At 45.7% G+C, this 23,329-nt stretch overlaps 1 protein-coding gene across 3 annotated transcripts in view; it reads right to left on the bottom strand.

The window, feature by feature from the left end:
* LOC132405063 (polycomb group RING finger protein 3) overlaps window positions 1-23,329 on the bottom strand; it is a 166,090-nt gene that overhangs the window by 30,008 nt on the left and 112,753 nt on the right. For all 3 annotated transcript variants that reach the window (XM_059989797.1, XM_059989795.1, XM_059989796.1), the window contains exons 7-8: window positions 20,975-21,063; window positions 523-660 (exon numbers count right to left, since the gene is read on the bottom strand). In XM_059989797.1, the coding sequence (XP_059845780.1) occupies window positions 523-660; window positions 20,975-21,063 (227 nt within the window). The remainder of the gene's footprint in view (window positions 1-522; window positions 661-20,974; window positions 21,064-23,329) is intronic.

Consider the following 23,329-nt stretch of genomic DNA (forward strand, 5'->3'; position numbering starts at 1 on the left):
TTGGGGGGGGTCAGGTGTGGGCTGCGTTGGGTATGGTGGGGTGGAGCATGGGGATGTCTGGGGTATGGCAGGTAGGATAGAGGGTGAGGTGATGATTAAGGTAAGGATGGGTGTTAGCATGAGAGGGAGGGTATGAGGGGAGATTTGAGACTGGGGGTGGACGAGGGTGCAGTGATGGGGCTGACCAGGGCGAGGGCAACGGGGAGGATGAGGGGTAGGGTATGAAGAGGCAGGGTGAGGACGGGGGTGTGGTTGGGGGAGTGTTGGGGGGGGACAGGAAAACAGAGCATCACAAGATTAAACATGGTGAAAAAAGCACTGATGAATTAAAACTAAACGAGATCAGAGTGAACAGATGGACATCATGCTGTTATTTTGTATATTGTATCTCACTAATGCTTGAAATAATTGGTTATAAAGCCTGTGACAGTCCAAAACTGTTTTAATATGGTAAAATAATTCTTTTTCTCTGATGGATTTGGGACCAAAGCCCTAATATTCTTTTTTATTTTCCAATATTACCTCATTAAATGATGTTAAGTTGAGTTTTTTGGCAATAAATTTCTTCAGGTGCAGAACAGTAGCCTGTGCTGAACATCGAATCCACTTTCTCTTCAGTCCTCGCAGTTTACTACTGTTACACTCCAGGCAGATGCTCACCTGGAACCAGACAGGGAACAACTCATTAAACAAGCTCTCTGCATCCTTCTACAGACAATACAGGTGTGTCCCCCCTTTACAAAAGTAGAGTGTTCCTACAAAACCTTTCTTAAGCCGAAATGGCGTAAAGCGAAGAACTATTAATCTGCATGGGAAAAATTTTCATAAAAGCGAAAATCCTCCTTGTAATGCCAAAACAGGTTACTAATGTAAGTCTTATGTAAAAGCGAAGTGGCATAAAGCAAACATTCGTAAAGCAGGGAACACCTATACTTTGAAAGAGTACATCATTTGTAATATTTTACAATTTAATTTTGTGTTTCCCATTGCTGGCATTTACAGGGACATGTTCCTTTCGCTATTTTAACTTTCCACATCAGAACATGAGGTTGTTCTAGTAGGTGATTATAACTTTCTACATATTGACTGGAATTCCCATATTGTAAAAGAACTGAATGGAACAGAGTTTGTCAAATGTGTTCAGGAAAGTTCCATTACATCAGTACATAGAACTCCCAAATACAGAGAGTGCAATATTAGTTCTATTTGTGAATAAGACGTGGCAGGTGAAAGAAGTTTGTGTAGGGAAACACTTTGCATCTAGTGATCATAATTTATTCATTTCAAGGTAATTACGGAAAAGGAAGGGTCTCATCCTCAGTTTAAGATTCTAAATTGGAGAAAGGACAATTTTAATGGCATCACAAAGGATCTGGCAAGTGTGGCCTGTGATGGGTTGTTTTCTGGCAAAGGTTTACTTGGTAAGTGGGAGCCTTCAAAAGGGAAATTTTGAGAGTACAGTTTGTATGCTCCTGTCAGAATAAAAGGCAAGGATACCAGGTTTAGGGAACCTTACCTTCAAGATATATTGTGCCTCAGTTAAGAAAAAGGAAGTGCACAGCAGGTACAGGGAGGTAGGAACAACTGAGAACCTTATGGAGTATAAGAAATACAAGAGAAAGAAATTCTTGAGTCAAAGTCTATATGGAGGTCGGTGACCAGTGGTGTGCTTCAGGGATCTGTTCTGGGACCCCTACTCTTCGTGATTTTTATAGATGACCTGGATGAGGAAGTGGAGGGATGGGCTAGTAAATTTGCTGATGATAGAAAGGTTGAGGGTGTTGTGGATAGTGTGGAGGGCTGTCAAGAGGTTACAGCGGGACATTGATAGGATGCAAAACTGGGCTGAGAAGTGGCAGTTCAACAGTTCAACCCAGATTAGTGTGAGGTGGTTCATTTTGGTAGGTCAAATATGATGGCGGAAATAGTATTAATGGTAAGGCTCTTGGTAGTGTGGAGGATCAGAGGGATCTTAGGGTCCACATCCAAAGGACGCTCAAAGCTGCTGCACAGGTTGACTCTGTGGTTAAGAAGGTGTATGTTGTATTGGCCTGCATCAATCATGGAATTGTATTTAGGAGCTGAGAGGTAATATTACAGCTATATAGGACCCTGCTCAGACCCCATTTGGAGTACTGTGCTCAGTTCTGGTTGCCTCACTACAGGAAGGATGTGGAAACCATAGAAAGGGTGCAGAGGTGATTTACAAGGATGTTGCCTGGATTGTGGAGCATGCCTTATGAGAACAGGTTGAGTGAACTCGGCCTTTTCTCCTTAGCGAACGACGGAGGATGAGAGGTAACCTCATAGAGGTGTATAAGATGATGAGAAGCAGTGATTATGTGGATAGTCAGAGGCTTTTTCCCAGGGCTGAAATGGTAGCAACAAAACGACACAGGTTTAAAGTGCTGGGGAGCAGGTACAGTGTAGATGTCAGGAGTAAGTTTTTTTACTCAGAGAGTGGTGAGTGCGTGGAATGGGCTGCCGGCAGCGGTGGTGGAGGCGGATATGATAGGGTCTTTTAAGAGACTTTTGGATAGGTACATGGAGCTCAGAAAAATAGAGGGCTATGTGTAAGCCTAGCGATTTCTATGGTAAGGGCCTGTATTGTGCTGTAGGTTTTCTATGTTTCGGTGTTTCTATGAGCCTCCACTGAACCTGCTCCAATGTCAGCACATCCTTTCATCCTTTTCGATGGTCCCAAAACCGTTTACACTCCTCCAAGTAAGGCCTCAACAGTGCCGTACAAAACCTCAGCACGACACCTTTGCATTTATATTCTAATTCTCTTGAAATGAATGCTAACATCACATTTACCGTCCTCACCATCAACTCAGACTACAGATTAGCCTTTAGGGAATTCTGCACGAGGACTCCCAAGTCCCTTTGCACCTTGGATTTTCAGAATTTTCTTGCTGTTTAGAAAATAGTCTTTGCTTTTAACTCTTCTCCCAAAGTGCATGACAATACACTTCCTGATACTGTATACCATTTGCCACTTCTCTGTTCACAACAGTGATTCCAGGAATGAAAGGGTTACTGTATGAGGATCGTCTGGCAGTGCTTGGGCTGTATTCCCTGGAGTTCTGGAGAATGAGGGGGGATCTCATTGACACATTCTAGATGGTAAAAAGCCTGAACAGATTAGAAATGGCAAAGTTAATTCCCATTGTAGGGGAGTCTAGGACAAGAGGGCACGACTTCAGAATTGAAGGACATCCATTTAGAACTGAGATGCGGCAAAATGACTTTAGTCAGAGGGTGGTAAATCTGTGGAATGTATTGCCAGAAGCAGCTGAGGAGGTCATAGAACACAGAACAATACAGCACAGTACAGGCCCTTCGACCCACAACATTGGTACCGACCCTTAAACCCTGCCTCCCATATAACGCCCCCCCCACCTTAAATTACTCCATATACCTATTTAGTAGACTCTTAAATATCACTAGTGTATCTGCTTCCACCACTGAATCAGGCAGTGCATTCCATGCACCAACCACTCTCTGAGTAAAAAACCTTCCTCTAACATCCCCCTTGAATTTCCCACCCCCCTTACCTTGAAGCCATGTCCTCTTGTATTGAGCAGTGGTGCACTGGGAAAGAGGCACTGGCTGTCCACTCTATCTATTCCTCTTAATATCTTGTATATCTCTATCATGTTTCCTCTCATCCTCCTTCTCTCCAAAGAGTAAAGCCCTAGCTCCCTTAATCTCTGATCATAATGCATACTCTCTAAACCAGGCAGCATCCTGGTAAATCTCCTCTGTACCCTTTCCAATGATACCACATTCTTCCTATAGTGAAGCAACCAGAAGTGGACACAGTACCAAGTGTGGCCTAACTGGAGTTTTATAGAGCTGCATCATTACCTCGCAACTCTTAAACTCTATCCCTCGACTTCTGAAAGCTAACACCCCATAAGCTATCTTAACTACCCTATCTACCTGTGAGGCAACTTTCAGGGATCTGTGGATATGTACCCCCAGTTCCCTCTGCTCCTCCACACTACCAAGTATCCTGCCATTTACTTTGTACTCTGCCTTGGAGTTTGTCCTTCCAAAGTGTACCACCTCAGACGTCTCCGAGATGAACTCCATCTGCCACTTCTCAACCCATTTCTACATCCTGCTAATGTCTCTCTGCAATCTTCGACAATCCTCTACACTATCTACAACACCATCAACCTTTGTGTCTTCTGCAAACTTGCCAACCCACCCTTCTGCCCTCACATCCAGGTCGTTAATAAAAGTCACAAAAAGTAGGGGTCCCAGAAATGCTCCTTGTGGGACACCACTAGTCACAACCCTCCAATCCAAATGTACTCCCTCCATCATAACTCTCTGCTTTCTGCATGCAAGCCAATTCTGAATCCACCTGGCCAAACTTTCCTGGATCCCATGCCTTCTGACTTTCTGAATAAGCCTACCGTGTGGAACCTCGTCAAATGCCTTACTAAAATCCATGTAGATCACATCCACTGCACTACCCTCATCTACATGCCTGGTCACCTCCTCAAAGAACTCTATCAGGCTTGTTAGACACGACCTGCCCTTCACAAAGGCATGCTGACTGTCCCTGATCAGACCATGATTCTCTAAATGCCCAAAGATCCTATCTTTAAGAATCTTTTTCAACAGCTGTTCCACCACAGATGTAAGGCTCACTGGTGTATATTTACCCGGACTATCCCTACTACCTTTTTTGAACAAGGGGACAACAATTGCCTCCCTCCAATCCTCCGGTACCATTCCCATGCACAACAAGGACATAAAGATCCTAGCCAGAGGCTCAGCAATCTCTTCCCTCGCCTCGTGGAGCAGCCTGGGGAATATTCCATCAGGCCCCGTGGACTTATCCGTCCTAATGTATTTTAACAACTCCAACCCCTCTTCTCCCTTAATATCAACATGCTCCAGAACATCAACCTCACTCATATTGTCCTCACCGTCATCAAGTTCCCTCTCATTGGTGAACACCGAAGAGAAGTATTCATTGAGGACCTCGCTTACAGGCACATTTTCCCATCTTTATCTCTAATCGGTCCTACCTTCACTCCCGTCATCCTTTTTCCTTTACCCTACTCGCCAAGGCCTTCTCATGTCCCCTTCTTGCTCTCCTCAGCCCCTTCTTAAGCTCCTTTCTTGTTACCCTGTATTCTTCAATAGTCCCATCTGATCCTTGCTTCCTAAACCTCACGTATGCTGCCTTCTTCCATCTGACTAGATTTTCCACCTCATTTGTCACCCATGGTTCCTTCACCCTACCATTCTTTATCTTCCTCACCAGGACAAATTTATCCCTAACATCCTGCAAGAGATCCCTAAACATCAACCACATGTCCATAGTACATTTCCCTGCAAAAACATCATCCCATTTCACACCCACAAGTTCTAGCCTTATGGCCTCATAATTTGCCCTTCCCCAATTAAAAATTTTCCTGTCCTCTCTGATTCTATCCTTTTCCATGATAATGTTAAAGGCCAGGGAGCCATGGTCACTGTCCCCCAGATGCTCACCCACTGAGAGATTTGTGACCTGACCCGGTTCATTACCTAATACTAGATCTAGTATGGCATTCCCCCTAGTCGGCCTGTCAACATACTGTGACAGGAATCCATCCTGGACATACTTAACAAACTCTGCCCTGTCTAAACCATTGGAACTAATTAGGTGACAATCAATGTTAGGGAAGTTAACATGCCATGATAACAACCCTGCTATTTTTGCACATTTCCAAACTCTACCTCACAATCTGCTACCAGGGGGCCTATAGAATACTCCCAATAGAGTAACTGCTCCCTTCGTGTTCCTGATTTCCACCCATACTGACTCAAAGAGGATCCTGCTACATTACCCACCCTTTCTGTAGCTGTAATAGTATCCCTGACTAGTAATGCCACCCCTCCTCCCCTTTTTCCCCTCTCTATCCCTTTTAAAGCACTGAAATCCAGGAATATTGAGAATCCATTCCTGAATATCTACATGATCAAGTTTTTCGGTCCACTGTAAGTCATCCTACAATCACCAAGATCCCTTTCCGTAGTAGAAAAGTACTCATTAAGTACTGTGGCGACCCACTTTCTGCGCAGGTGAACCGGCTCACAAATAGCCAGCGCGTAGGGAGAGACTTTGGTAATGCACCTCTGACGTCATTTCCGCCCGGAGAGGGTGGGTGCTAGGGATTAAATGCCAAAGCGGCGAAGTTTGATAAACTAGTCCCGACTGCGTGTCGTCTCTAGCTCTGTTTGTAGTACATCAGGTGACCCTGACGGTCCAAACGGGATTTGGACTAAAGATGACCGACTCTTCATCTGTTCACGCAGTTTCGCTAAAACTGCCAACTTTCTGGACGCTGCGACCACGTGTGTGGTTTAGCCAAGCAGAAGCCCAGTTCCAGATTCGGCAGACATCCTCTGATTCCATGCGTTACTACCACGTGGTGAGCGCCCTTAACCAGGAGACAGCTGCCCAGGTTGCGGATTTCATACAGTCGCCCCCGGAAGAAGGCAAATATGAAGCATTCAAAGCGCTGCTCATTAGGAACTTCGGCCTCTCACGGCGTGAGTGGGGTGCCCGCCTGCTTCACCTGGATGGTTTGGGAGACAGACTGCCATCACCATCGATGAATGAGATGCTGTGGAAAGCCAAGAGGGAGAGCATGACGTCTGTCAGTCAGATTACCAGGCCACGCGCCCAACAGCGGACCAGACCAGGCTCGGCAGGGGGGCGCACACAACACGGGCAGAAGTGAGGAGGCCAGTGAACAGTAGTGTTTCTACCACCAGCGGTGGGGCACAAAAGCAGTCTGGGACAAAAACAGTCTTGTACATCTGGGACAAACAGTCAGGACGCCGCTTCTTGGTCGACACCGGAGTGGAAATCAGCGTCTTGTCCCCGACGGGGAACGACACCCGCAACAGGAAGCCAGGACCCACCCTAAGGGCCGCAAACGGCAGCAAGATACGGACCTACGGCACCTGCACAATGCAGCTGCAGTTCGGCACCAGCTGGTTCACGTAGGACTTCACACTGGCTGCAGTGGCCCAACCACTCCTGGGGGCGGACTTCTTGCGAGCTCACAGCCAGCTGGTCAACTTGCAAGGGAAAAGACTGGTACATGCTGAGGCTTTCCAGACGTTCTCCCTGGGTGAAGCCAAATTGCCGGCCCCACACCTGGACCCCATCACGCTGCCCGACCTCGAATTCACCAGAATCCTGGAGGACTTTCCATCAATTCTGGCACCGCAGTTCACGGCAGCCATGCCCAAACACGGGGTACAGCACCACATTCCAACCCAGGGACCACCCCTCCATGCCCGCGCACGAAGGCTCCGCCTGGTGAAGGAGGAGTTCAAGAGGATGGAGGAATTGGGGATCGTACAGAGGTCCGACAACCCATGGGCCTCCCCCTTGCACATGGTACCCAAAGCAGCCGGGGGTTGGAGACCATGCGGCGACTACCGCAGACTGAACAAGGCTAGAACTCCAGACCGCTACCCCGTGCCGCACATACAGGACTTTGCAGCAAACCTGCACAGGGCAAAAATATTTTCCAAAGTAGACCTCATCCAGGGATACCATCAAATCCCGGTGCACCCTGAAGACATCCCCAAAACAGCACTCATCACCCCATTCAGCCTGCTCGAGTTCCTCCGAATGCCGTTCGGCCTGAAGAATGCCGCACAGACGTTCCAACGGCTAATGGATGCGGTGGGACGCAACCTGGACTTTGCGTTCATCTATTTGGACGACAACCTTATAGCCAGCAGTAGTCGCCAGGAGCATCTGTCCCACCTCCGCCAGCTCTACTCCCGTCTGAGTGATTTCGGCCTCACGATCAACCCGGCCAAATGTCAGTTCGGTCTTGATACCATCGACTTCCTGGGCCACAGGATTACCAAAGATGGGGCAACACATCTGTCCGCCAAGGTAGACGCGATCCGCCACTTTGCCCGACCCAACACGGTCAAAGGCCTGCAGGAGTTCGTTGGTATGCAGAACTTCTACCACTGTTTCCTCCCCTCAGCAGCCCGTATCATGTGCCCTTTGTACACCCTGATGTCGGGTAAAGGCAAGGACATTACTTGGGACGAGGAGGCCACGGCCACTTTCGTTAAAGCCAAGGAAGCCTTGGCAGATGCCGCAATGCTGGTGCACCCCAGAACAGACGTTCTGACGCACTCACGGTGGACGCATCCGACACAGCAATCAGTGGGGTGCTGGAGCAGCTCACCGAGGGGCGCTGGCAACCCCTGGCGCTCTTCTGCAAGCACCTACGACCACCCGAACTCAAGTACAGTGCTTTCGACCAGGAGCTGTTGACACTGTATCTGGCAATCCGGCATTTCAGGTACTTCTTAGAAGGCAGGCCATTCACCGCATTCATGGACCACAAACCGTTGACCTTCGCATTCACGAAGGTGTCCGATCCCTGGTTGGCTTGCCAGCAGCGACATCTGTCCTACATCTCTGAGTGCACGACAGACATCCAGCATGTCTCGGGAAAGGACAACATCACAGCGGACGCACTCTCCAAACCAGCTGTCCAGGCCCTGTCCCTGGGGGATGGACTATGCAGCACTGGCGGAGGCGCAGAAGGCAGACGACGAGATGCCCAGCTACAGGACCGCAGTCTCGGGTTTGCAGCTGCAGGACTTTCTCGTAGGCCCAGGTGAGAGGACCCTCCTGTGCGACGTGGCTACCTGCCAACCTCGCCCCATCGTTCCGGCAGCCTGGAGGCAGCGAGTTTTCGACTCCATACACAGTTTTACGCACCCATCTATCAGGACAACCGTCTGGCTGGTCTCCAGCAAGTTTGCGTGGCACAGTCTTCGCAAGCAGGTCAGTGAATGGGCCAGAACGTGCGCGCATTGCCAAACAGCCAAGGTGCAGCGGCACACTAAAGCCCCGCCGCAGTAGTTCGAACCCACCCACCAGAGGTTCGACCACATTCATGTGGATATCGTGGGCCCCCTACCAGTGTCCCGAGGAGCGCAGTATCTCCTAACTATGGTAGACCGGTTCACGAGGTGGCCAGAGGCGGTCCCGCTCACTGACACATCTGCCGATTCCTGCGCCCGAGCACTGATTGCAACCTGGGTAGCATGTTTCGGGGTACCGGCCCACATTACCTCCAACAGAGGTGCCCAGTTCACCTCCAGCCTGTGGTCAGCCCGTTGGGAACGCAGCTACACCACACTACTGCCTACCACCCACAGTCGAACGGACTAGTGGAACACTTCCACCGTCACTTGAAGTCGGCTCTCATGGCCCGCCTGAGAGGACCTAACTGGGTGGACGAGCTTCCTTGGGTCTTGCTTGGAATTCGCACGGCGCCCAAAGAGGACCTGCACGCCTCGTCGGCCGAGTTAGTGTACAGCGTACCCCTGGCCGTCCCGGGAGAGTTCATACCAGCCCCAAGGGTGCAAGAGGAACAGTCCTGGACAGACTACGCGAAAGGCTTGGCAACCTGGCCCCCGTGCCGACTTCACAGCATGGACGGAACACGACCCATGTACCCAAAGATTTGCAGGACTGTAAATTTGTGTTTGTACGAAGGGCAGGACACCGGGCACCGCTACAGCAGCCATGTGAGGGGCCATTCAAGGTGATCAACAACAACGGGTCCACGTACGTTCTGGACATTGGGGGGAAAGAGCAGGTTTTCATGGCGGACCGACTCAAACCAGCCCATGTGGACTTGGCGCAGCCGGTCAAGGTTCAGGCACTGCGGCACAGAGGCAGACCTCCCAAACAGAGGCTGATCCAGACTGTGGACATTGGGGGGTGTATCGCCGGTTCTGGGGCGGGGGGTTATGTGGCAACCCACTTTCTGCGCAGGCAAGCTGGCTCACAAATAGCCAACGCGCGGGGAGAGACTTTGGTAATGCACCTCTGACGTCATTTCCACCCGGAGAGGGCGGGCGCTAGGGATTAAATGCCAGTGCTGCGGTTTGAATAAACTAGTCTCGAAACGACTTACCGACTGCGTGTCATCTCTAGCTCTGTATGTAGTACATCGCTACAGTACCTCTATTATCTCCTCCGGTTCCACACACACTTTTCCACTGTCACACTTGATTGGTCTTATTCTCTCACATCTTATCCTCCTGCTCTTCACATACTTGTTGAATGCCTTGGGTTTTTCCTGAATCCTGTCCACCAAGACCTTCTTATGGTCCCTTCCGGCTCTCCTAATTTCATTCTTAAACTCTTTCCTGCTAGCCTTATAATCTTCCAGATCTCTGTCCCTAGATTTTTGAACCTTTTGTAAGTTCTTCTTACGTTTATCTGTTATTCATTCTTTGGGGCATTTCTCTGTTTTCATAGTGTTATATGCCCCAGGGTAAATTTTTTCTGCAGGCTGCGACTTAAAAACGCCGGGAGAATGAGACTGACTTTTGGACACTGTTTGAGTTGGGGGGTGAGGGAGAGAGAGAGGGAGAGAGAGAGAGGGAGAGAGAGAAGGGGGGAGAGAGAGAGGAGGGGAGAGAGAGGGGGGGAGGGAGGGGGAGAGAGAGAGGGGGAGGGAGGGGGAGAGGGAGGGAGAGGGGGAGAGAGAGGGGGAGGGAGAGAGAGAGAGAGTTATTTGATGGGCAATTGACGCTATGGTTTCTCTGCAGCTTGTTTTGAATATACAAGGACAGAGTCTAGATGGATTTGGTCAATGAAAGACAGCAGTGAGTTGGTTGCTGGTTTAAACTTTCAGTAGCACAAAGGACACACACAAAATGCCGGTAGAACGCAGCAGGCCAGGCAGCATCTATAGAAAGGAACACAGTCGACGTTTTGGGCCGAGACCCTTCGTCAGGACTAACTGAAAGAAAAGATAGTAAGAGATTCTCTTACTTCTCAAATCACTTACTATCTTTTCCTTCAGTTAGTCCTGACGAAGGGTCTCGGCCCAAAACATCGACTGTGCTTCTTCCTATAGATGCTGCCTGGCCTGCTGCGTTCCACCAGCATTTTGTGTGTGTTGCTTGAATTTCCAGCATTTGCAGATTTCATCGTGTTTGTGTAGTCCAAGGGGGTGAGTTGAGATCGATCCAGAGTATTGATAAATGACTCTCACAAGTTTCTGCAACTAGAAGTAGCTCGCAGAGTAGAGAGAGGAGAGGAGAGGAAGGTTTGCAACAGAAGAAACCTAGTGATAAAGAGATCACTGTTTGGACTCTCTCTCCAAGTAGCCTGTAAGGGTGAGTTTGTTTCCATTTGACTACAAAGGTATGATTGCAACGTAGTTAATCTACAGGAGTGGGTTCTCTGGTGAGGGGAAAACCTTTGTGAATACCACGTGTGTATTTACCCTTTGTCTGGGTGTGGTAGTTCACTGAAGAAAGGCACCCCTGTGGCAAATCACTGTTGGAGTTATTTCGTATGTCATGGAACTGGAAAGGTCCAGAATATTTTGAAGGGAGAGGGCGAGCAGCCAGCTGTCTTGGTACATGTTGGTACCAATGACATTGATAGGAAAAGGGAGGAAGTCCTGAAGAGAGCTTTCCGGGAGTTAGGAAGGAAGCTGAGAAACAGGACCTCCAGGGTAGTAATCTCAGGATTGCAACCTGTGCCACGTGCCAGTGAGGGCAAGAATAGTAGGATCAGGCAGATGAATGCATGGCTGAGAGACTGGTGCAGGGAGCAGGGCTTCAGATTCTTGGATCATTTGGATCTCTTCTGAGGGAAGTATGACCTGTTCAAAAAGGACGGGTTACACCTGAACCCGAAGGGGACCAATATCCTGGCGGGAAGGTTTAATAGAGCTGTTAGAGAGGGTTTAAACTAATTTGGCGGGGGATGGGAACCAGAATGGTAGAGCGGAGGAGGGGTAAGACAGAAATAAATCTAAGATAGTGAGCAGTAAAGATGTCAGGAAGGACAGGCAGATGAAGGGGTAAATTTGCAGCCATTGGGATGAATTCCAGTGCAATAAAGTTGCAGTGCAATCAAAACAAAAAGTACCAAATACTGGACTTAAGGTGTTATACCTAAATGCACGCAGCATAAGGAATAAGGTGGATGATCTTGTCGTACAATTACAGATTGGCAGGTATGATATTGTGGACATTACTGAGATGTGGCTAAAGGATGCATGTCTCTGGGAGCTGAACGTCCAAGAATACACCGTGTATCAGAAGGATAGACAGGTAGACAGAGGCGGTGGCATGGCTTTATTGGTAAGAAATGATATTAAATCATTAGGAAGAGGTGACATAGGATCGGAAGGTGCAGAATCTTTATGGGTTGAGCTAAGAAATCGCAGGGGTAAAAGGACCCTGATGGCAGTTATATACAGGCCTCCTAACAGCTACAGTGATGTGGACTACAAATTACAACAGGAAATAGAAAAGGCTTGCCAGAAGGGCAGTGTTAAGATAACTGTAGGAGATTTTAACATGCGGGTGGATTGGGAAAATCAGGTCGGCACTGGATCTCAGGAGAGTGAATTTGTACGAGATGGCTTTTTAGAACAGCTTGTTGTTGAGCCCACTAGGGGATCAGCTGTACTAGACTGGGTATTGGGTAATGAACCAGTGGTGATTAGAGAGATTGAGGTGAAGGAACCCTTAGGAGGCAGTGATCACAACATGATTGAGTTCACTGTGAAATTTGAGAAAGAGAAGCCAAAATCCAAAGTGTCAGTATTTCAGTGGAGTAAAGAAAATTACAGTGGCATGAGAGAGGAACTGGCCAAAGTTGACTGGAAAGGGACACTAGTGGGAAGGACGGCAGAGCAGCAGTGGCTGGAATTTATGCGAGAAGTGAGGAAGGTGCAAGACAGATACAGCTCAACAAAGAAGAAATTTTCGAATGGAAAAAGGATGCAACCGTGGCTGACCAGAGAAGTCAAAGCCAAAGTAAAAGCAAAGAAGAGGGCATACAAGGAAAGGTAATAAAGGTAATAATCTCTGGATTACTACCAGTGTCACTTGCTAGTCAGAGTAGAAATAGGAGGATATTTCAGATGAATACGTGGCTTGAAAAATGGTGCAAGGGGGAGGGATTCAAATTTCTGGGGCATTGGAACCAGATCTGGGGGAGGTGGGACCGGGACAAACAGGATGGTTTGCACCTGGGCTGGACTGGAACCAGTGTCCTAGGGGGAGCGCTTGCTACCGCTGTTCAGAAGGATTTAAACTAATGTGGCATGGGGATGGGAACAAGTGCAGAGAGATAGAGGGGTGTAAAATGAGGGTAGAAGCAAAAAGTAGTAAGGTGAAAAGTAAAAGTGGCAGGCAGGCAAATCCAGGGCAAAAATCAAAAAGGATCACTTTTCAACATAATTGTATAAGGGCTAAGAGTGTTGTAAAAACAAGCCTGAAGGCTTTGTGTGTCAATGCGAGGAGCATTCATAACAAGGTGGATGAATTAAATGTGCAGATAGTTATTAATGAATATGATATAGTTGGGATCACAGAGACATGGCTCCAGGGTGACCAAGGATGGGAGCTCAACATCCAGGGATATTCAATATTCAGGAGGGATAGACAGGAAAGAAAAGGAGGTGGGGTAGCGTTGCTGGTTAGAGAGGCGATTAACACCATAGAAAGGAAGGACATTAGCCTGGAGGATGCGGAATCGATACGGGTAGAGCTGCATAACATTAAGGGGCAGAAAACACTGGTGGGAGTTGTGTACAGGCCACCTAACAGTAGTAGTGAGGTTGGAGATGGCATTAAACAGGAAATTAGAAATGCGTGCAATAAAGGAACAATAGTTATAACGGGTGACTCCAATCTACATATAGATTGGGTGAACAAAATTGGTAACGGTGCTGAGGAAGAGGATTTCTTGAAATGTATACAGGATGGTTTTCTGAACCAACATGTCAAGAAACCAACTAGAGAGCAGGCCATTCTAGGATTGGGTATTGAGCAACGAGGAAGGGTTAGTGAGCAATCTTGTCGTGCAAGGCCCCTTGGGTAAGAGTGACCATAATATGGTGGAATTCTTCATTAAGACGGAGAGTGACATAGTGACATAGTCAGAAACAAAGGTTCTGAACTTAAAGAAGGGTAACTTTGAAGGTATGAGATGTGAATTAGCTAAAATAGACTGGCAAATGATACTTAAATGGTTGACGGTGGATATGCAATGGCAAGCATTTAAAGATCGCATGGATGAACTACACCAATTGTTCATCCCAGTTTGGCAAAAGAATAAACCAGGGAAGGTAGTGCACCCATGGCTGACAAGGGAAATTAGGGATAGTATCAATTCCAAGGAAGAAACATACATATTAGCCAGAAAAAGTGGCACACCTGAGGACTGGGAGAAATTCGGAGTCCAGCAGAGAAGGACAAAGGGCTTAATTAGGAAAGGGAAAAAAGATTATGAAGGAAAGCTGGCAGGGAACATAAAACTGACTGTAAAAGCTTTTATAGATATGTGAAAAGAAAAAGATTGGTTAAGACAAATGAAGATCCCTTACAGTCAGAAACAAGTGAATTGATCATGGGGAACAAGGACATGGCAGACCAATTGAATAACTACTTTGATTCTGTCTTCACTAAGGAGGACATAAATAATCTTCTGGAAATAGTAGGGGACAGGGGGTCTAGTGAGATGGAGGAACTGAGGGAAATACATGTTAGTAGGGAAGTGGTGCTAGGTAAATTGAACGGATTAAAAGCAGATAAATCCCCAGGGCCAGATGGTCTGCATCCCAGAGTGCTTAAGGAAGTAGTCCAAGAAATAGTGGATGCATTAGTGATAATTTTTCAAAACTCTTTAGATCCTGGATTAGTTCCTGAGGATTGGAGGGTGGCTAATATAAACCCACTTTTTAAAAAAGGAGGGAGAGAGAAACCGGGGAATTATAGACCGGTTAGCCTGACATCGGTGGTGGGGAAAATGCTAGAGTCGGTTATCAAAGATGAGATAACAGCACATTTGGAAAGAGGTGAAATCATCGGACAAAGTCAGCATGGATTTGTGAAAAGAAAATTATGTCTGATGAGTCTTATAGAATTTTTTTGAAGATGTAACTAGTAGAGTGGATAGGGGAGAACCAGTGGATGTGGTATATTTGGATTTTCAAAAGGCTTTTGACAAGCTCCCACACAGGAGATTAGTGTGCAAACTTAAAGCACACGGTATTGGGGGTATGGTATTGATGTGGATAGAGAATTGGTTGGCAAACAGGAAGCAAAGAGTGGGAATAAATGGTAGCTTTTCAAATTGGCAGGCGGTGACTAGTGGGGTACCGCAAGGCTCAGTGCTGGGACTTCAGTTGTTTACAATATATATTAATGATTTAATTGAGGGAATTAAATGCAGCTGACGGTGGTGTCTGAAAAGAGGATGCTGTCCAAGTTGCATGCCATCTTGGACAATGTCTCCCATCCACTCTATAATGTACTGGTTAGGCACAGGAGTACATTCAGCCAGAGACTCATTCCACCAAGATGCAACACTGAGCATCATAGGAAGTCATTCCTGCCTGTGGCCATCAAACTTTACAACTCCTCCCTCGGAGTGTCAGACACCCTGAGCCAATAGGCTGGTCCTGGACTTATTTCCACTTGGCATAACTTACCTATTATTATTTAATTATTTATGGTTTTATATTGCTATATTTCTACACTATTCTTGGTTGGTGCGACTGTAACAAAACCCAATTTCCCTCAGGATCAATAAAGTATGTCTGTCTGTCTGTATACACTACCTGTTGTGTTCAGAGTTCGAGGGGTTCTGATACAGGAGATGAGATGTACCACATGATGAGTTCAGAGTTCGAGAGGTTCTGATACAGGAGATGAAATACACTACCTGTTCAGTTCAGGTTCAAGGGGTTCTGATACAGCTGATGAAATGTCCGATCTGTTGAGTTCAGAGTTCGAGGAGTTCCAATACAGGGGATGAAATACACTACCTGTTGAGTTCAAAGGGTTCTGATACAGGGCAGTGTTGAGACTTTTCAAGCACTGTGAGGTCTCACTTGGAGTACTGTAAACAAGTTTAGCTCCCTTATCTTAGGCTACATCCACACTAGACCGGATAATTTAGAAATGCTGGTTTTGCGTAAAAACGATAGGCGTCCAAACTATGCATTTTTGAAAATATCTGTATCCACACTGAAATGGAGATTTCGCTAAATCTTCTCCTCCTGCGCATGTGCAGGACACATCTACCGAAAACAAGTGACAGGTTTGGTGTTGAATCTCGCCGTAAAAGTGCGCGTTTGTGTAGTTACAGACTAGAAAAACTTAAAACAATGGACAGCTGTTGGCTCTTGCACAGGAGAACTTAAATCTAAAAAAAACAAATACTGGAGAGTACGGTGGCAACCGACAGAGAGTTCACAGGCAGACTGACCCGGCTGATGACGAACATTGAAAAATTGACTAACTCTGTTGCATTAATAAAGCACCTTGTTAAATGTATAAAACATATCTGCATCAATGTTATCTTGTATTTCCATACAATGTTACATTAGGCTGTTACACATCTATTGTCAGAGAAGTACTTGCATAAATAGGTAAACCACCTTCATACGATCAAGGACAGAAAACAGGGCAAAGTGAGTACAGCATACTTATTTATTTAGTAAGTTATGGGTCAAAGTATTTGGTGAGTACATTTCTAACTCTTCTGGCTTCAGTCTCTTTGCCGTCTGTTCTGAAATTTTTAGGTTGCGTTCAAGAAAACAATGAAATAGCGCGCTGCTGTCTGCCAGCGTTTTCAAAAGTCTCCGGTTACCCTGTCCACAATGATCTGCCCAAGCAGCGTTTTCAAGAATACCCACCCTGGAAAGCATTTCTGAAAAGCTCCTGTTTTGGGGGACGAAAATGCCGTTTTAGTGTGGACGGAGTGTAAAAACAAAGAGAAAAGGCTTTGGTTACGGATTTATCTTGCGTAGTGTGGATGTAGCCTTAGAAAGGATGTGCTGAAACTGGAGAGGGTTCAAAGGTAATTCATGAAAAGGATTTCAGGATTGAATGGCTTCTCATATGAAGAGGGTCTGATGACTCTGAGCCTGTAGGACCCAGAGGAGAGCCTCAGAATTGAGAGACATCCGTTTAGAACAGAGATGAGGAGGAATTTCTTTAGCCAGAAGGTGGTGAATCTGTGGAATTCTTTGCCACAAGCAATTGTGGAGGCCAAGTCTTCATGTATATTTAAGTCACAGGTTGATAGATTGTTGATTACATAAAGGGATAAGGGGAGAAAGTAAATGATTGGGACTGGAAGGTAAATTGGATCAGCAATGAGCAAACGCGATTGGCTAAATATCCTACTTCTGCTCTTTTACCTTATGGTCTAATAATAGAAATTATGATAATACAATTAAAAAAGTGCAGAAGAACAACACAGGGTTTATGATGTCTGAAACCAGGCTGGGAAATTCAGAACACATTTCCAGCAAGACATTCTCAAAATTATGCAACTAGATTTTCTCTCCTGCTGCAATGCAGGCTTGATGAGACTTAGCGTTCATGATGCTGAAATAGGAATCATCCTGACACAGCATTATCAGCAATTAGAAGCACATCATTTAGTCAATAATTTGATGTATGTCACATTAAAAAAACCTCTGAAAAATTAGGAACAGCAAAACAAATGTTTACCGTTTATCTTTTCTAGCTATCTGTAGATTAGTGTGAATTTCACCCCACATAGTCACAGTGAGCAGCCAGCATTCTCATGTAAGGCATAAGTAGATCATAAAGCCACAGGACCACAAGACCATGGGAGCAGAATTAGACCACTCAGCCCAATGCTCCGACATTCCATCTATTATCCCTCTCAAGCCCATTCTCCTGCCTCCTCCCTGTAATCTTTGAAGCCTTGACTAATCAAGAACCTTTCAACCTCTGCTTTAATTATACCAAATGCCTTTGCCTGCACACCCAACTTTTGCAAAGAATTCCACAGACTCACTACCCTCTGGCTAAAGAAATTTCTTTATTTCTGTTCTAAATGGACATCCTTTGAATTCTGAGACTGTGCCCTCTGGTCTTAGACTTCCCCACATCCTCTCCACATGCACCATCTAGATCACACATTTGCCGCACTGGCTCCCTTCAGCACTATACTGTCCACATTTCCTGCACGTGCAACATTTTCCCATTCACCCATCACCCCCCCTTTGGATGTCTTGCCACTTACTCACACTGAAGGGTACATTTCTGTAGCTGATTAGCTCACTAGCATGTTTTCCAGTTCACAGTGCAGAAGCCCACACAGAGGTACCCAATCAGGATGTATTGCTCATCAAATGTGGACTTGGGTTAAGCAGAAATGTGAAGTGGAGGAGGCTGATGTGTGGCTTATCAAGGGGTACAAAATCATGAAGGGCATTGATAGGGCGAATATGGAGTCATTTTCTGCGATTAGCGAGTCTAAAACTGGAAAGCATGGGTTTGATAGTGAAAGAGGAAAAGTTTAAAGGGGACATGATGGTAAAGTTCTTCTTAGAGCAGGGATTACCAACCACTGTTTACGGCATGGATAGAGGAGTCTGCGGACCCCAGGTTGGGAAACTCTGTGATGGAACATGATGCCAAAGGCATTGGTAGAGGTGTGCACAATTACAATGGCTAGGATATATGCATAAGATGATGAGAGGCATTGATTGTGTGGATAGTCAGAGGCTTTTTCCCAGGGCTGAAATGGTTGTCACAAGAAGACACAGGTTTAAGGTGCTGGGGAGCAGGTACAGAGAAGATGTCAGGGGTAAGTTTTCTTACACAGAGAATGGTGAATGCGTGGAATGGGCTGCCAGCAATGGTGGTGTTGGCAGATACGATAGGGTCTTTTAAGAGACTCTTGAATAGGAACATGGAGCTTAGAAAAATAAAGGGCTAGTAAGCCTAGTAATTTCTAAGGTAGGGACATGTTCAGCACAACTTTGTGGGCCGAAGGGCCTGTATTGTGCTGTACGTTCTATGAGACATTTGGACAGGTACAGGTATTAGAATTTATTAGAGCAGAGGTTCCCAGCCTGGGGTTCATGAACCCCCTTACTTATTAGTACTGGTCCATGACATAAAAAAAGGTTGGGAACCCTTGTAGTAAAGGGACATGGGCCAGATTACTCTGCCTCAGAAGGCAGTGGAGGCCAATTCTCTGGATGCTTTTAAGAGTTAGATAGAGCTCTAAAAGATAGCGGAGTCAAGGGATATGGACAGAAGGCAGGAACAGGGTACTGATTGTAAATGATCAGCCATGATCACAGTGAATGGTGGTGCTGGCTCGAAGAGCCGAACGGCCTACTCCTGCACCTACTGTCTGTTGACATTGACACACGGGACTAAATGAGAAAATAATTTTGATTAGCAGGGAAAAGGTTTACCAAATGGCCTGTTTCTGTGCTGTGTAATTCCATAACTTTTCAGTAATAACACGCCTGGATACAACATTCATGACTTGGAAGCATTTCAAATGCTAGGTTGATGTGAAACCGAGAAGCTGAGGGGCTATACTGACTGAAGTAGAGAAGAACAATATTAGATGAACTTGTAGAAATATGCTGAGGTGCCAATAGGGTGACTGCTCAGAGAATGGTCTTTGGTGGTTTAATCAATAATGCATAATTTCATATTAAGGAGAAGGCACGTCTATGGAAGAACATCCTGGAGATTTGTGAACCTCTGCTATTCTCTACGCAAAACATCAATGGAAGTGAGGTCAACATCAAATCAGACCCGATCTTAGCGAATGGACCATTAGAGTGAGGAGCAATACTCTGCTCCTATTTCTTACATTATTATTTGCCCAGCTCGTAGATATTCTTATGAGAGAACATAATGGAGGTGAAAGGTCACATAATAGAGGCGTCAATAGTTAGGGGGACAGATAGGAGATACTGAGGCAGCAATAAAGAAACCATAACATTATGTTTGTTGATGATACAAAAGTTGGGGGTGTTGTGGATAGTCTGGAGGGTTGTCAGAGATTATAATGGGATATCAATAGGATGCAGAACTGGGCTGAGAAGTGACAGATGGAGTTCAAACCAGATAAGTATGAAGTGGTTCATCTCGGTAGGTCAAATTCAAATTTGAAGACAGAATATAATACTAATGATAAGACTCTTAGCAGTGTGGAGGATCAGCCAAATCTGGGATTCTGTGTCCATAGGACACTCAAAGCTGCTGCACAGGTTGATCGTGTTTTTAAGGCGTATGGTGCGTTGGCCTTCATCAACCATGGGAATGAGTTCAAGTGCCATAAGGTAATGTTACAGCTATATAAGACCTTAGTTAGACTCCACTTGGAGTACTGTCTTCAGTTCTGGCCACCTCACTACAAGAAGGATGTGGATACTATAGAGAGAGTGCAGAGGAGATTTACAAGGATGTTATTTGGATTGGGGAGCATGCCTTATAAGATGAACTTGGTCTTTTCTTCTTGGAGCAATGGAGGATGAGAGCTGACCTGATAGAGGTGAATAAAATGATGAGAGGCATTGATCGTGTGGATAACCAGAGACTTTTTCCCAGGCCTGAAATGGCTAACACAAGGAGACATAGTTTTAAGGTGCCTGCAAGTAGGTACAAGGGGGATCCCAGAGGTAAATTTTTCCACACAGAGAGTGGTGGGTGCATGGAATGCACTGACAGTGGTGGAAGCGGATACAATAGGGTCTTTTAAGAGACTCTTAGATAGGTACATGGAGCTTAGAAAAATAGAGGGCTATACAGTAGGGAAATTCTAGGCACTTTCTAGAGTAGGTTATATGGTTGGCACAACATTATGGGCCAAAGGACCTGTAATGTGCTGTAGATTTCTAAAACTGCATGAATTTACTGATACTGATTATCAGTTCTATAATGTTGTTTCCATACAAAGTGAAGCCCACTACACTTTCAGGAAAATTTGTCAAGGTTGCTTAAGTTCAAGTTCCAATTTAATTATCATTCAACCATGCATGACTAGAGCCAGATGAAACGGTGTTCCTCCAGAGTCAAGGTGCACAACATATTACCAACAGCACACAGCACACAGGACATGTTGTTACGATAAAGCTACCTGCTCATCATTTCTGTGATAATCATGTTCTTCCTCTGGCTTGTCCTCCATTTTCTGTTTATTTGATTCATCTTCTGGCTTTGTTTCACCTTACAAAAATAAAGTTGGCAAAGGTCAGCCCAAGTGATTCAGCATCAGGCCATGCACAAAAGCTCATAATCACTACTTACAGTTTACTAATGCATGGCAATGAAACATTTAGTACAATTAAACAGTGAGCTGACTTCACACTTACAAACTAAATAACATGTAAACTCAGCAGCCACAAATGGATTAATTAAATATCAATGACACTTATACAAAATTCTCTTCATCCTACTCCACAATTCTTCCACCTTCATGCCTGGTTGAAAGGATTAGAACAGAAACTTGATCTACCCTTTAGATTAACCGGACTATTTGTATCACTGGACCCACACCTCCAAGGTTGAGAGAGTGGAACTGCCCTAGGGCAACAGGTTTTTCACTTTTAAAACTCTTCTGCACAAGTCTCCTGTCACTGTCAGATACGACGGACAACCAACAGAGTCTAATTCACCCCTCTCCTCCTCCTGGTTTCACCTATCATCTTGTGTTTCTTCCTCTCCTCTCCCCACCTTCCAACTCTGATTCCTCACTCATGCTGGTGAGGGCAGGAACAGGGAGATAGGGGATCTGAATGTGTGGCTGAGGAGCTGGTGCGGGAAGCAGGGATTTACATTCTTAGACCACTGGGATCTGTTTTGGGGTAAGGATGAATTGTACAAAAGGGACGAGTTGCACTTTAACAGACAGGAGACAAGCATTCTGGCAGGCAGGTTTGTCACTGCTACATGGGTGTGTTTAAACTAAGTAGTGGGGGGGGGGAGGAGATGAACTGGAAATATAAGGATGGCGTTAAAGGGAAAGAGAATGAGATAAGTTAAGAAAGACAACAGAATTAACGGAGCAGAAAGATCAGGAAGGGATCGAAGAATATGGCCAAGTGCAATAGGAGTCGATGTGAAAGGTGAGGGGAGTAATGGATTAAAAGTATTTTATATGAATGCCTGAAGTATAAGAAATAAAGTGGATAAGCTTGAAGCTCAGTTGGAAATTGGCAAGTATGATGTTGTAGGATAAAGAGATAAGGCTGCAAGGGACCAGGGCTGGGAAATGAACATTCAAGGGCATACGTCCTATTGAAAGGTCAGGCAGTTGGGCAGAGGGGATGGGGTGGCTCTGTTGGTGAGGAATGAAATTCAGTCCCTTGCGAGGGGTGATATAGAATCAGAAGATGTAAAGTCAATATGGATAGAACTGAGTAATTGTAAGGGCAAAAAGACCCTAAAGGGAATTATCTACAGGCTCCCTCAAACGTAGGGTGCAAGTTGAATCAAGAGTTAAAATTGGCATGTCGCAAAGGTAATGCTACAATTGTTTTGGGGGATTTCAACATGCAGGTAGACTGACAAAATCAAGTTGATACTGGACCCCAAGAAAGGGAGTTTGTGGAGTGCCTCCGAGATGGATTCTTAGAGCAGCTTGTACTGGAGCCTACCAGGGAGAAGGCAATTCTGGATCTAGTGTTGTGTAATGAACCAGATTTGATAAGGGAACTTGAGGTAAAAGAGCCATTAGGAGGTCGTGACCATAATATGATAAGCTTTAATCTACAATTTGAGAGGGAGAAGGGAAAATTGGAAGTGTCAATATTACAGTTGAACAAAGGGGACTATGGAGCCATTAGGGAGGAGCTGGCCAAGATACCCTAGCAGGGATGACAGTGGAACAACAATGGCAGGTATTTCTGGGAATAATACAGAAGGTGCAGGATCAGTTCATTCCAAAGAGGAAGAAAGATTCTAAGGGGAGTATGGGGTGATTGTGGCTAACAAGGGAAGACAAGGACAGTATAAAAATAAAACAGAAGTTTAACAGCAAGGAAGAGCAGGAAGCCAGAGGATTGGGAAATTTTTAAAGAGCAACAGAAGATAACTAAAAAGGCAATACAGGGAGAAAAGATGAGGTACGAAGGTAAGCTAGCCAAGAATATGAAGGAGGATTGTAAATGCTTCTTTAGGTATATGAAGAGGAAAAGATTAGTTAAGACCAAAGTTGGGCCATTGAAGACAGAAACGAGTGAATTTATTATGGGTAACAAGGAAATAGCAGATGAGTTGAACAGGTACTTTGGATCTGTCTTCACTAGGGGAGACACAAACAATCTCCCAGAAGTAATAGTGTCCAGAGGACCTAGGGTAATGGAGGAACTGAAGGAAATTCACATTAGGCAGAAAATGGTGTTGGATAGACTGATGGGACTGAAGGCTGATAAATCCCCAGGGCCTGATGGTCTGCATCCCAGGGTTACTTAAGGAGGTGGCTCTAGATATC

Source organism: Hypanus sabinus, chromosome 14, assembly GCF_030144855.1.
Source record: "Hypanus sabinus isolate sHypSab1 chromosome 14, sHypSab1.hap1, whole genome shotgun sequence".
In the NCBI taxonomy this organism is placed as follows: domain Eukaryota; kingdom Metazoa; phylum Chordata; class Chondrichthyes; order Myliobatiformes; family Dasyatidae; genus Hypanus; species Hypanus sabinus.